Source organism: Morone saxatilis, unplaced genomic scaffold (genome assembly GCF_004916995.1).
Source record: "Morone saxatilis isolate NCDOM2014 unplaced genomic scaffold, NCSU_SB_2.0 Contig5, whole genome shotgun sequence".
Lineage (NCBI taxonomy): Eukaryota > Metazoa > Chordata > Actinopteri > Moronidae > Morone > Morone saxatilis.
This window is the reverse complement of record NW_023340095.1, coordinates 19,307,229-19,321,897: the sequence shown is the minus strand read 5'-3', so window position 1 is coordinate 19,321,897 and position 14,669 is coordinate 19,307,229. Positions and strand designations below refer to the sequence as shown.

The following is a 14,669-nucleotide window of genomic DNA, read 5'->3' as shown; positions in this document are numbered from 1 at the left end:
CTCAAAGGCTGGAGTAATGTAACAGGCAGCATGCAGCTTTCCTGCACGTGCACTACTGATGGTTCACTACATGGCAGATCAGTGGCTAAAGAGGGAGTGAAATAGCTGAAATATTGATTGTCTTATTGGCACTGCAGGAACTAATCAATCACATGACCGCACATGGCTGTATGTTCGGGCAAACTGTGGCTTCATGAGCTTGACTATGTGACTGCACTGCTAGAGCCATATAGAGTAGTGCAATGCATCTCACTACCATTAAAAGAACATACTACAAAGAAAACATGGACAATCACTTCAAAAATAAAGCTCTTAAATTCACAGAAAGCTCAAACTAAACTGCAGAAGCAAAAGACGAGAGTTCAGAGAGGCTAAAAATGGAACATGTTTTCATGATAAGGAAGCAATATGTTGATTATGACAATTCTCACTGGACAGGAAACTCCCAGAGAGATGATTATAAAAGGGCGTGATTTGAGAGTGGGCTTTATTTTAGGCCTTGCGCATCATTAAGACTTAAACGTGTGTGTGTGTGTGTGTGTGTGTGTGTGGCTTCTGGGTAAAGTTTAGAGGAGGGCGTGGGGAGAAAGGCCAGAGGAAGGGCAGAGCCAGCACCGAACGATGCTTGGCATGACTGACCGCTGTAGCATTCATCACTAATATCCGCTCACTTGGCCCTTCCCCATGCTTCGGGTGACTAAACAGTTAAGGCACTTCTTGCCTCGCCCCAAAGCAAAACTGAGAACATCTATCTTCATCTATCTTTCAACAACACACATTTGCGAATGATGTCTCCAAATATAGACTGTAAAACTGTGTTGAAGCCGCGGATGATCTTAGAGCTCTTTTTGGTTTCTAATAGAAGGAAAAGCTGAATTGTCAGAGGAACAGAAAATGTCGGTCCGACGTTGAGACGAACACCAGGAGATTTGTTAAACACTTCAATCAATGCAGTATTCTGGGAAGAAAAGGGGAGAATCTTGATGGGCAATGTGTTAATAGTATGGCTGAAGATGTATTCATTAACCTGGGGACAGTTGCAGATTAGGTTTTTGTAAAGCCTCAGTACTATACTACTGCATATATTAAAAAAAGACTACTGTTTCTTATTATTTTGTCAAACTGTATCATCAAACTCAAACCGAAGACAGAAAGAGGGAGAAAGGGGAAATTATACTGATAAAGACTATTACCTATATATTATTACATTTCACTGTGAATATATCTTATATGATTACATGTGACAAAGATTGATTGATTGACACAGGCCTTAGATTACAGTGTGCAGTATATCCTGGTGGATAGAATTAGACTATAACTAGCACTTTGTATTCACTGAATGTGGGCTGGCTTGCTATACAGTGGAGGGTGCCTGAATTCTCACTGGGCCAGTGTCATTGCCCTTATCTCTACGCAATAATGAATATTGTTGGTCACAATGGATTTTAAAGAGGAGTTGGTTATTATGTGTGTGGGATTCCTCAATTTGTGCTATTGGTCTTTTGCCCTATTAGTCACAATGTGGGTGCACTGAAGAGGTTTTAGAGCCCATGTATAAACATCACATATGGTTTTGCATTTTAGCCAAGTACCACTGAACAGTACTGTGAATCAAGGCTGGATGCTAATAAGTGTTAAACAAATACATTTTCTGGAAGGCTCGTACTCTGTGTTTCATGTGTTGTAGGCATATGACGTAAATCTACCCATTCTGATTCTGTAAATCAGTGCTATCCAGGAAGTTGCCTAATATAGTGTGCAGTTTGAGCTCAGTGAAGCACAGAAAGTAGTTTTGCCAACTTTGTCTGTTTCAACTTTGTCCCTGGACATCAGCAGCTGTGTGAACTTGAAGGAGAGCATTCACTGGGAAAGGAGCTGAGGGGGAATAAACGGAATCTAGTTACAATTTGTTTACAGTAAGCATTTGTGTATATATTTGTGTGTGAGTGTGTGTGTGTGTTTGAATGAAGTCTTTGGTCATGACTTGGTTCACAGCAGCTGTTCATTTGCTAGCGAACACTTGCTCTGGGCAGTGCCAAACAATGCCCACCCTCCCTCTCTGATTGGCTGTGGGCATGCTGGGTGAAGGGGAGCGGATAGTTTCAACACTGCTACTGAACATGGATATAGATGCAGTCCCAATCTACAAATCCCTGAAAGCTTTGGCCATGACTTGGGCCAATGCACAAGTCTCCAAAAATAAACTACAACAAGCTGATTATGACACGTAATGCGTTTTACGTGAATGCCAGAATGCACTTACTCTGAACATTGTGACTTGCTGAAAATGTTTCATTATATTACACAACTAAAATCTACAATGAATTATTTGAGGTTCAAATCAACAGCAGACTGTGTTTTTTAAATCAATAAAATCCCAGGCCTTTCATCATAATCCAGGATTACACAATGACTATTAGTCTGTGGTGGAAACTATAGTACTTTTCAGGCTTATTTAGTTATGCTACCTTTAATCATTGATTTAATTATAAACTGAAAAATAAGAAGCAAACATAAAATACCCCAAATATCTTAACAAAGTGCATCATGCTTGCCACCTTTCAGCATATTACATTTATTTGAATATCTTTAGTTTAATCAATAATAACACATACTGTAAAGGATTTCTGGTTCACTCGTATTAGATTTTGCTCACTTTAAAGGGTCAGTTATAAATATTCTTATCATTTTCACATTAGATAATATGATGTGAATCCTTCCATATATACACCGATCTCCACATGATAACACTCGTGCATTTCATGCAATCTTCACACTCCCCCACGTGTACAGTAAAACCATAGAGACCATGAGTAAAACTGAAACCAGTCCATTTATCTCTGTGCATCTTAAATCAAGTTATTTTTCCCCACCAGGAGAGAGCAGGCTGTTAAAAACTCACAAGGGAGCCACTTCCTGCCGGCCGCAGCCCGGGCAATCAAAAAGAAGTATTCTAATGATCCCTGACAAAATTGTCAGACGATATCCTCCAGGGTGCGATGATACTTTACATTACAGTAGACGGATCGATAGGGAGGATGACATGAGAGGCCTCTGCAGAGGGAGGAAGCTGCAGTGTGCTGCTCTGACTTGTGATGATTCCACGATGAGTCCATCTGACCTCACAGGCCACGTGTGGATGGAAGTCTGTAGCACATATGTGTAAACTGCTTAAATAACTGCATTCACCCCTTGTCTGAGGCGTGGTACCGGAGTGTACCGTGTGTGTGTGTGTGGTTGTTCTGTGGCTTTGTGTGTGTGCACCTGATAAGTATGTGTGTGCAGGTACACCACGTGTGCAATCTATCAGTAATTGAAAAATTGACAGCCACCTCTTAACATCAATAAGAAATTCTTTACAGTTGGCCTTTAAACAGTGACACAGCAAAATTAGAATGCTGTGTAAAGAAAGTCAATCAGGAAACATTTTGTTTCAAAGTGGCCCACATCCCTAAGGAACCAGTTATCACAGACAACTGACAAGACCTGGGCGCCACAAAACTAGGTCGTTAAAGTGGATTAATGCTGTAATTCAGAGATGAACACACAACACAACCCCACTAATGAACCCCTCCAGTCTCTCATCAAGCTTCCTGTGCTGTGGTTAATATTGTTTACACAAACCTCGGCTTTTGCTCACTCGACATTGCATCGGATAAAAAAAGCTCCTGATTATAAGTCTCTCACGCAGAGTTCAACCGTAAACTTGTCGTCAGTCGTCCATAAAAAGGATGTGATTGTGAAAAACAGATCCAGAGGTCGGGTGATACATGTTACGTACATATAGTGTAAAGGTATTACATGTCAAAGTGATACATGTAACATACGTTCTGGGTTTGGAGGCGATTTGGAAAATGGAAGGATCAATGAAGGGATGTAATGCAACGCTGTTTCCTAACAAGGATGGATCAACATTTTTCCTTAAGCTCAAACTAACAGCACATCATCATATAAGCTAGAATTCAATACTCATCCCCGACTAATACATTCAATATCACAGTAAAGAAGAAAAAAATACCTACAGTTTCTAAATGGGTCATTTTTTCCTTGCTGGGGCCATAATGCTGGTCATTTGTATTTTTGTATTGCAGCCTAATGAAGATGGCTTACTGGCAAACAGCATCTAACACCTGTGAGTGGGGTCAACACTATATTGAGTAACTAATGGGTCCACGCTGGCAGACAAACTGACTTCTGCCATTTGTGCTGGGGGGGGGAGTCACGCTGACAGAAGAGTGACTAAATCCTGAAGCATGAAAAACACAACCAAATGTTAAAATGTTTCTGTGTGCCTAGAAGCACAGTTCCGTTTTTTAACACTTATAAATACTTTCTCTCTTCACAACCCCTGCCTGACGAGGGCAGGCATAATCGGGTGGAAACAATGTCTCCTTCCCCCTTAGTTTGTGATGGAAAAGCTTTAAATCCTTGGAGAAAAGCAGTCACACAGTGGAAACAGTCGTCATGAGCAACACTAGCTGGCCTCTTGTCCTGGGGGATGAAGGAACAAAACAGAGCCAGTAAATGTAAACAAAACAATATTACATCTGAATCTTTTGTCAAACAAATCACAAATGTGCACCCTGTCACCATTACATATTCTCTAGAGGACCGTGTTAGATTTATGAGACTTATGAGACTCTTCTGTATTAACTTTTCTTTATGGCGATGTTTTTTTTTTCTGCAGCCAATGTTGGATTCAATTCCTTCAGCATGCCAAAGTAACAGTGATCTGTTGCAGTGCCCTATAGGCTACTCTGTACTCTGCAGCCCTGCTTCAGCGATGCTTAGATGACTTGACACAAACACGGGGAAGAATCCCCACCAACCTATCAGCAGGTGTGTCTTAACACCTGTGACTGTGGAGCTTTGACGGATCATTTCTCGGTTGACACCCATCTGAATGCACGAAGCTGCAACAACTTAAGCAAACTGGGAGCAAAAGAAAAACGACACGTCAAGCAGAAATGGTATAAAAGCTGAGACCGGCTGTAAATGTAGTCTCTTTAACGTGCAGTGAACACGTGCCCCTCGTGCAGAAAAAAAAAATCCACTTTCACAGACACTATCATTTTCCAAGACATCTAGCTGAAAACGGCTTGGGACAATAGTCTCAGTCGGATCATAAAAATTTCCGAGAGCATCACTGAAATGACGGCGCAGAAACCACGTGTTTACGTAATGGAAAGCCAATCTTTCAATTTAACCCCTCCTCCCTGGCTATTTCTAACAGAGGTCCGACGCTAGAGGAAATTCATGCAAATGTTTTTGTAGGCGCACCGTACTTTTTGGAGATGCCAGTGGCGTGGTGCTGAAAAAGCCGGAGGAAAATACCCCACAAACGGGAAGAAACGCACACTTCAGGAATCACGGAGACTCACACACACACACACACACACACCAAGAGCCCAAGCCTGGCTTTGACAGAAACGTTGCAGTGTGGGACTATAAGAAATGAAAACTGAGGTTGGTGTTATCTGACCTCGCCAACCAAGCTGGTTTACAGGAGAAGCGAATTGGACTTGATCCGGCAATGTGGTGTTTTGTTGGGGCTATCATTGCAGCAGTCTGTGCATAGGATGCATCCTCCCTTGGCTTTTGATGCTGTGCAGATCCACCCTCCTCTCCTCAGAGTGATGAACTAATAGGCAATGATTTTCTCCTCGGAAATCCTCCGTGTTTTACTGTTTTCACGTTAGTTGTGTTTGTTTACTGGCGGCCCGTCTCCTCCCGGTGCGACACATGCAATTTACAGAGTATATTTTCTATTATCGACTAGTTGAGGAGGCATCCTTTATACGCCAGAAGAAGAAAACACACCATTATTACGAAGTCTGACAGATACTGAATATTTTGCCACGTGAATGCAAACGCATAGGACTTGGATATACCCATTTTTCTATGATACAATTGGTAGCCTTGTCCTGGAGAACTGATCCAATTGTGTTATTATGCAACCGCAAGGATCTCATCTATATCTGGGTGTTTAAGCCACTGGATTGCTCTTCGCCCAAATCAATGTGGTTTCTTTGGAACATTTTCAGCAAAGGAACGCATATGCTGCAGTGTCTTTGTGGCAAGAGTCTTAAGAAAAACAAGAATCCAAGTGGTAAGCTCATCACCATTATGCCTACTCCTCGGTTTCACTGTGAACCGGCGTTGTGCGTGCGTGAGAGTGTGAGACAGCGTGTGTGTGTTGGTGTGGATCTGCGTTATTCGTTTGTTTGTTGTACTGGTGATAGATCTGCAATCATATTTATGCAGCGAGTGGATTATGCAGAGGCGCTGGGAGGGGGAACAACTTATTCTGTGCAGCTACTATCGGCGAGCCCAGGTTTGGGGACGCGCAGCGCACAGACACACACAAACCCCCCTCCTCCTGCATCACCACGGCACCATGATCTCCTAACTTTTTAAATAGCGCTCACACACACACACACACACAAACGCGCACACACACAGGCTAGGTGTTTTTTCAGTGGATCAAATCCACGCACAGTGATTCTGTCCAACGTGATTCCTCCTGGCCAGATTATTCCGTCCTCGGGTTTACTGCAGCAGCATTCCCCCCTCTGCAACACCACTTCTCGATTAAATGGGCTACTCACTGTGTTTTCAGCAAGCCAGCCGGAGGAGACAGACTATTCTCTCATGTCTATCTCTCGGCTTTCTTGCGAGACTATGAATGCGAAATGTGAATTTAAAAACGAGCACTTGAGTTTCGATTTTGGGCTGAAGAAGCGAGGGCAGCGGAGGTGCGAATAGGGCATGTAGAAAAGAAACCGGGCTGCACTGCACTGATGCAAACGCTGCACCTGAGCAGTCGACATCGTTTCGATTCCGATCCTGGACTTTTATTTTAGATTTTGTGTGTGTGTGTGTGTGTGTAGAAAAGCAATGCAAAAGCCAACAGCGATCAGTTATCACGTTGTAGCCAATTAAACGCACCAATGCAGAGCTCCAGTGAGCAAAGAGTGTTTATTTCAACAGGCTGTATGAAAGAAAAAGCCCCAGGTGGGCAGCATGTAGAGCGGGCTACTTGTTACCTCCTGTTGTGGGTCTGGAGATGATGTGCTCAGCAGCAGCACAGTTCCTCGACACTGCAGCTGCAGCATAGTAGATCATCATCATACTGTAGCAGGACTGTTTTGCCTTGCTGACACTGCAGGAGCAACGACAAAAACACTGTCTTACTATCAACTACAAACACAGTCTCTCTCTTTTTTTATACAATTCTTTCCCGAGCATAGGTCAAGCTGTGTTTGTTTTTACAGTTAAAATGAGTGTCGAGCCGCGGTAAACATCAGTTTGAGCCTTTCACGTAGCAATCATCTTAAGCTAACGTTAAGTAGCTGCTTTTCTCTAAGAGGAGTAGCTACACAAGCTAAACTTTGGAAAAGCGTCGCAGGTCGTTTGAAAACATTTCGACATTTTCTAGATTCTTCCAAGACTCTCATAAACACCAGTATATTACATATTAAGAGTGTTACACAATAAAGAAGGTTTGAACTGGTTTATCAAGTTGCACATTTACAAATGTCATTTAAACACACATCGTAGCAGGAAGTGGCATATCGTCTTGCTTGCCTTGTAGAGGCACCACTGAAAGGGAATAATGTATTATTCTGTTAATTTATATATCTATTCTACAATATTTATAAGTTTATATTACTTTTAATTTATAATTTCATATACATTTTTTCACGCACATTATCGGTAGCAAGGAGATATGTTACATGCAGCAGCCATGTTTGTTTAGTTTAAGGACGGAAGAAGAAACTGTTTTTTTTGTTGCAGGTAAAAGTATTTTTTGTTCCAGATGTTCAAAGACCTTAAAGAATCAGGAAAAAACAATGGTTGTCCCACAACCTGTGAGTTTTTTTTGCAAACTTTGTAAAAAAAAACTGGCATAGCAACGTAAAGGTAATCTGTGCACAATGTGGGGCTAAGTCTGGGTACAGGCTCTGGGGTGATAACTGACTGATTGCTGCTCAGTGGAAAAGCCGCAGCAAGACCCCTTAGCTACTTCTCTAACCGGTGCTCAACACCATGCAGCCAGTCGATCAACGCTGAGACTCACTGTCAGGTGTCCGAGATTTGAAGCCATGCGCCTTTCAGACGTTGTGGGGGCCCACTATTGAATTATCAGAAACTGATGGTGTGGACACAATCTTCGGGGTTTATGCTGAAGCAGCAGATCGAGCCAGTAGTTTATCGGGAAATGAAGTAGGCCAGGATGCAGACTGTGTCAGTGGGGTGCAGTAGTGTTTCTTACAACTAAAAACTGCAAACTCATTGAATGTACAGCATCAAACTAACCTCACAAACACATTAGGTTCAACTACAGAGGTGCCTTAAACAACCTTAGAGGATTTTCTAGTACCTTTGTTGTAGTAGGACAGAGAATCCTCTGTGTGGCCCTCTGTCAGCAGAGGCAGGTGTTTCCACTATAGTGCTCACTATAGGCCTGAGCTGCAAAGGCCTAGATATACTGCTCCAGCTCCTGGGCTGTATTTTTAGTAACACAACATGAGAGGACACAGAGAGATTAAGCCAACTGGGCTGTATCAATAAGAATGTTGGCATAGAAACATCTGACTAATATTGTTATCTGTATCTTTTTCCAAACACAAAAACTAAAAGTAGACTTTGTGCTTACTTACTGTGCATCTGAAGAGGTACAGAGAGTTGATTCTTCAAGCACTTTCTCCAGCAGATGGCACCTGTTTTTTGCCTAATTGTAGGTTAATATTTACTGGTCAGGGGCAAAGCGAGGCGAGATGTGTGTGGAGGGTTTGTCTGTAAGTGCCTTTGATTATGTGTTTAGTTGCTGAAAGTGTAAGGTAGGCATGACTGTTTTTTTATAAGCAAATAAAGACTTCTAAACAGAGAGCGGAAGTCTTCAGAGCTACAGATCAGAGCTACCATCGTTGTAGATTTAGGTGATTTCAACATCCAATGCTGGTGCTGTTTGTGAGCCTTTGAATGTCACAGCAGATATATCAACAAAGAATAAAATATTTCACTTGTTGATATATCTGTTCAGAGTTGTCTGCCCATTCATCTTTCTCTCTATTACTATCGTTAAGGTTTGTCTGCATCTCTTTTCAATTAACCTAACATTGTGAAATCCATTTGCCACTCAATCTACATAAAGGGGATAAGTAAATATCCACTTTTGTTTGAAACTAAGTGGTGATAATGCAGCTGTTTTGATGTACGAGTAAGGTCGACACATATGGATCATCCTTGAAACAGACCACATGGTTTTATGTGGAAGCCAGATGCCATGAAGGCAGTGTGTCTGTGTGTATTAATGGTAGTGCATGGCATTGCCATTACATGGTTTAGAGCATCTGGAGGCATCCACATGCCAGAAGCTGTCAATTTTACTTCACAAGGCCGTGGATAAGATAAAAGAGATGTTGCATTCTGATGCAAATCAACAAACTGGGTCAAAGTTGTAGCACTGTAACAGAAATACTCACCCTCTTAGTGTACATATAGCAGTTTGCCATCATGTTAAGTCTACATGTGCACTTTTAGCCTTTAATTCACTGTGCTATTATAGTCACTGACCAGTTCATATTCTTTTAGCTGTGTCACTGTTTTCCAGCAAAATCCCTGTTTTTATCTATGGTAGGTTGTCCTTAGGGGTGGTGGTCCAAATGACGTTGCTGGCCAACCCTCACTCTCATGTCCCAGCTTGGGTACATGTGTCTCAGTGAACATACAGTACTTCATTAAGTCAATTAATTAATGAACAAGCTGACTGGAAGGGATGGGGATACACTCTGCAAATGACCACAGTTGTCATCTTTTAAAACTTTCGAGAACGTCATCGAGCGGATCATATAGTTACAGTGAATGACGGGGCCTAATGAGGCCATTTGGTGGTAAACGTTAGAGGAAAAAGTTATGTCACAAACTGCCATATGTAATCAAGGCAGACAGTTGATGGGCTGCTCACAGACATTTCTTTGGGCCTTGTAGTTTCGTAAAGCGTTGAATGCTGTAAATATGGAAGACGGACGTTGTAGCCAGGTTGCTGAAAGAGCAGAATTGCAGTGGATGTGTGGAGTCAGTAGGTGGCTTCCTCAGAGTAACACAGCAGCGGGCCATTGACATCAGAGTGACAGTACAGGTCACAGAACACCCAGCCATCCACGTGAGGATGGTTCATAGCATATCAAGTGAAACTCAACTCTATTGTGTGTGACAGAGCCAGGAGGCCGAACCAAAGCTTCAGCACTGTAATGCTATTGCTCTCGTTTGCTCCATGGGCATACTGGAACTTTAATCTAAATCTCTAGCTTGACCTCCCACTCCTGAATCTGTGACCCAAGATAATTTATTTGAGTCTCTGGCATGGCAAACCATACTGACTATTGGACGACTATTACCTTGTACTGGTGCTAAAAAGTGAGAGCTCTGAAAATTAAAATGTTTAGATTTAGGGCACATAAACCATAAAAAATAAATCAATTGATCTAAATTTATTGTGTCTCATAAAATCATAAAAACTGTGAATAAGAAGAGACATAAACAAAAGGCACTTGTTTGGACAATGGCAACAATTTTCTTTTAGTGACTTGTGACTCTTTTAGGGACACAGTCTGCAGCTATATGGCTATAAACTGAAGTTGACAGGTTCATGACTAGGCTGTTAATACCCTTTTAAAGAACGACTTTGTCAGCACGTTGACTCACCCTTTGATAAGGAGCATGTCCATGTATCTGGATGCTGTTTTCTGTCATATCAAGTTTGAGTTTTTCAGCGTAAAATGCTAACCCTGTACTGTTACTTGCTGAGCCGAGACTTCCATGGTGTAATCTGAAATTACATGAATAACTCAGATTATGCTGCTGGTGTCTTTCTCTATCTACTTCTCACCTCAGAGCAAGGGCGACATACCTCAGATTCAGCTTCTTCTAAAATCTAAGATGCTTGATTCATTCCTGTAACATACCCACGCTAGTTTAATTTGTGGTAACAAAGAAACGGCAGTGTAATTAAAGGGGATGGGTGAGATTCAAACAAGAACTCCTACAATTAGAATAACAGCAGGGTTGGCTAAAAATATCTGCCTCCAACCACTGTGGCATGTTGCTAGGTTTCATACAAAAACATTGCAGTAAGTTTGTAAAGGGCTGAACTGCAGTATCTTTTCTAATGATACACATGGGTTTAGCAGGCCCTGGCATATCACAGCTAATATATATAAAAAATAAAAAAACAGGCTTTACAGTTGACAAGCTCAGCAAATGCTCACACATTTACGAGGGCCATTCTAGAGACAGTGCTTCTTTAAACTACGTGTCACATCGATGAACCTTTTTTGTTTCTAAAAATAGCTGAGAGTGCACACATCCTCACAGTGTAACCGAGTGCAGAAAGAGAGGATAATTAGTATAAAGCCAAATTATTTAGAACCTTGAGGTTGTCAATGATTGTTTTTCTCAGAAATGCTGTGATTCCTGTCATGCTTTTGGGATGATTTGGAAAGAGAGATTCAGTCATGTGTATCTGCAGTGGGTATGTCACAGGTCAACCACAAACATTGTTTCACTTTCATCTTTTTCGGGCGTGACAAGCGGCATCATCAGTTTCCACAGTGAATTAATTTGGGCTGTCTCTTGTCCTGCTCTACAGAAATATGATCTGCAGGGGTGATGAGATTCAAGTTCCTGGCTCCCATTCTACCTTCCTCTGAGAGATAATCAAGTTTACATACAAATCAGCACAGACGAGAGGGCAAATGTATATACAATGTATGTACAGAAAGATAGGAAAGAGAGCAAGAGCAGAAAGAGGGATTTAGAGGGGTAGAAATAATGTCTGTAGAAAGTAGCTGTGAATTAACACAAAGCATCTCCCAGGATGCTCTGGGTACTTCCAAGATGCTCATGTTTGCAACAGTGAGAGGAATGATGGGACATGTGGTCCTGGCTGGGTGCCTCCAATGGTGACTCTGACCACTGGATCTGCAGGTGGATGGTTTTGCTGCTCTCTTTTCCCTCAAGGTTAAGCCTGATTGGAGTTCACCTGAAGGTCAGAAATGCTCACATGTTCTCTTTCAGGTTCTAGGATAGATACTATGTTTGATTTGTATGATGATGTATTAGTGTAGTTGTGCATGCATAAATTAAAATTGATGCAGTGTATATTGATATGTCTTTCATCATACATCTTACCCTTTTTAAAACACACATCACTGAGTCCCGCTTTGAGAACAGTGCCATTATGTTCTACATGTTTTTAGCACTTTTTATAAAAAGTATTATTGGATATTTTTATATCAACAATGGCAGATTACTTCATCAATGTGAAAGTGTCGCTCGTAGTGACCAAACACACCAATAATTATAACCTGTCCGACCCTACAGGTCCTCTCAGCTCAAGCGTCTGCGTCTTTCGGTTCATTGCTTTGAACGGCCCACAGTGAGAAAGTTCTAGAAACACACTGTACACTACATCAGCACCAAGTATGCAACTAGCTGGTGAAAATAGAGGAGCATTTAGCAGAGAGATATTCCCGTCAAGAGTTGGTAGAGATCAAACCAGAGCTAAAGGGAAAGTGAATATCGGGCCTACATTTGCCAAACACATGACTCCAAATTAATTCTACTGTTGCTCAAGTTTGCATTATCAAGTAACAAAGTTAATATCTCCGTGTTGTGTTTCCAGCTTGTTGCTGCTTCCCACAAGTGTCCAAAAAAAACCTGTGAATGCATGCTTAAAGCAAAATTATTACGTATAATTATGTAAAAATAATTGTGGTTTGGCGCCCCCATTTTCCACATATAAATCATTGCCGACAGTTGTACATGTGCATTCAATATGATTACATTACTTATGATCTAAAACTAGTGAGTCTGGTCTGCAATTTTAAACCTAAACTGTCTGGTTTCTGTCAGCTCATGGTTAGTAGCATTGGCTTGGATTTTAGAAAATAACAGTGGAATTGTTAGTCTTTCCAAATGGGAACAAAGCACAGAGGTTGGATTTGTGTTTCTAGCTAATGGTGCAAGAAGGCCACCTTCACTTTAACTTGCACTTAGTAGATTGAAGACATTAGCGATAATATTGTCATTTTGAATAAACTGTGGTCGCCCTGGTAACTGATTTAAAAGGTTATATCTTTGTTTGGTAGACCATCTAATGCATCTTTCCCTTCCCAAATTTTTTTTTAATGCTAAATAGATGACATTTCTGTATTCCTCAAAATGTTGGTGTACAACAACACTCTCAATTTTATATAAGTAGGTGTTATAAAGCGCGTTGAATACCTGACATATTTGTTGCAACCTTGTTAAAGGCCAAACAAATATCCTATGAATGGCGAATGTGAGTGAGGAGCGACGATTAGTTAACTGCCTTGTGATTTGAGTCATAGATACAGTTTGCTACCTGTGGTGTGAAAGGTTGCTGTGAGGAACATCATGTGGCTGAATGAGAATTACTGTGAATGATGATGATTTAGCAAAATTAGACAGCTTTGTGAGGACGTGTTTTATATGTTTTCTTTTAGGAAGCTGTGTACATGCCCTATACAAAGCATAATCAAAGGAGTCACACTGTAAAACGTATTCCTTTCTCTTCCTTTCCCTTCCTTTCCACAGTTCCTGACGGCAGCTTTGTTTCTGTGGCTGTTTTGAGTTATGTTTGACACAGAGGGATGGAATTGCCCATTTGTGGATGGGTGCTGGCATGGTGATGTCAGATTTAAAGGAATAATTTCAGGGAGTGTTATAAATTGTTACCCAGTTGTCAGTTTTATGAACTTTACTGTACTCCATCATTTTGAGTCATTTAAGGTCAGTAAAATTTCTAGTTAGGCTGTGAGTGGTATGTTGACCATAGCCCTTAAATGTGTCACTAAGATCAATGTGTAATATCAAAGGCACCAGAAATTACAGTAAAACAACTTTGAATGCATTTTTAGGACGCTATGACATATGAGTGGATTCAGGGTTCAAAGCAATGAATACAATCCAGGAAGTCCAGGTTAAGTAACAGATACACAAACTTTAGAAGGCTTATCAAACAGCAAAACTAAACTGTAGAAATGTGGCATTCATATCCAGGAATGTGCACTTGCATTTATTTGACTGGTTACAGCAAACTGATGCATGCTGTGCCTAATTGCTAAGCCATGATTGGAAAATCACTGCTTGGAGGAGGGGTTTGGCAAACACTCAATTACTTGTATAGTATCTTGCACACACGCCCAAACAGACATGTCTTCTGATAATTTACTTACTAGACCTTAAACTGATGTGTATAATATTTGTGAACATTTTGTTGATTTTGTCAATAACCCTATCTTAAAATTGAATACACAGGTGTCAATTGTTTTTTATTAAAATTAATTTCAAGGGCTTCCTGATTTTATTTGACCTCAGTAGTTTATAACTGGCCTTTCTGAGGACGTGCCTAATTTTAAAAGCCAGGAACACTGGGAGATTGAGGGTACATCTCAAAATAGTCATCACAGAAAGATATAGCCAGTGTGATTCCCCACTTGGTTTTATGCCCTGGGTCTTATGGAGGCTTCATAAATCATCTTGTAATTTGGCTCATCCTCTGCCCTTAATAGTAGTAGCTGTGTGACATATCTTCACCACTTCTGTGAGTGAAGGTGTGGCCTTGTGTGTGTGTGTGTGTG

General features: G+C 41.1%; 1 protein-coding gene across 1 annotated transcript in view; it reads left to right on the top strand.

Annotated features, from left to right (window-relative positions):
• Positions 1-5,244: 5,244 nt before the first annotated feature.
• The window catches only part of fgf14 (fibroblast growth factor 14), a 102,341-nt gene continuing 92,916 nt past the window's right edge, over positions 5,245-14,669 (top strand). Inside the window, exon 1 of the mRNA XM_035677278.1 lies at positions 5,245-6,109. Coding sequence (XP_035533171.1) covers positions 5,902-6,109 — 208 coding nt within the window. The 5' untranslated portion in view covers positions 5,245-5,901. The remainder of the gene's footprint in view (positions 6,110-14,669) is intronic.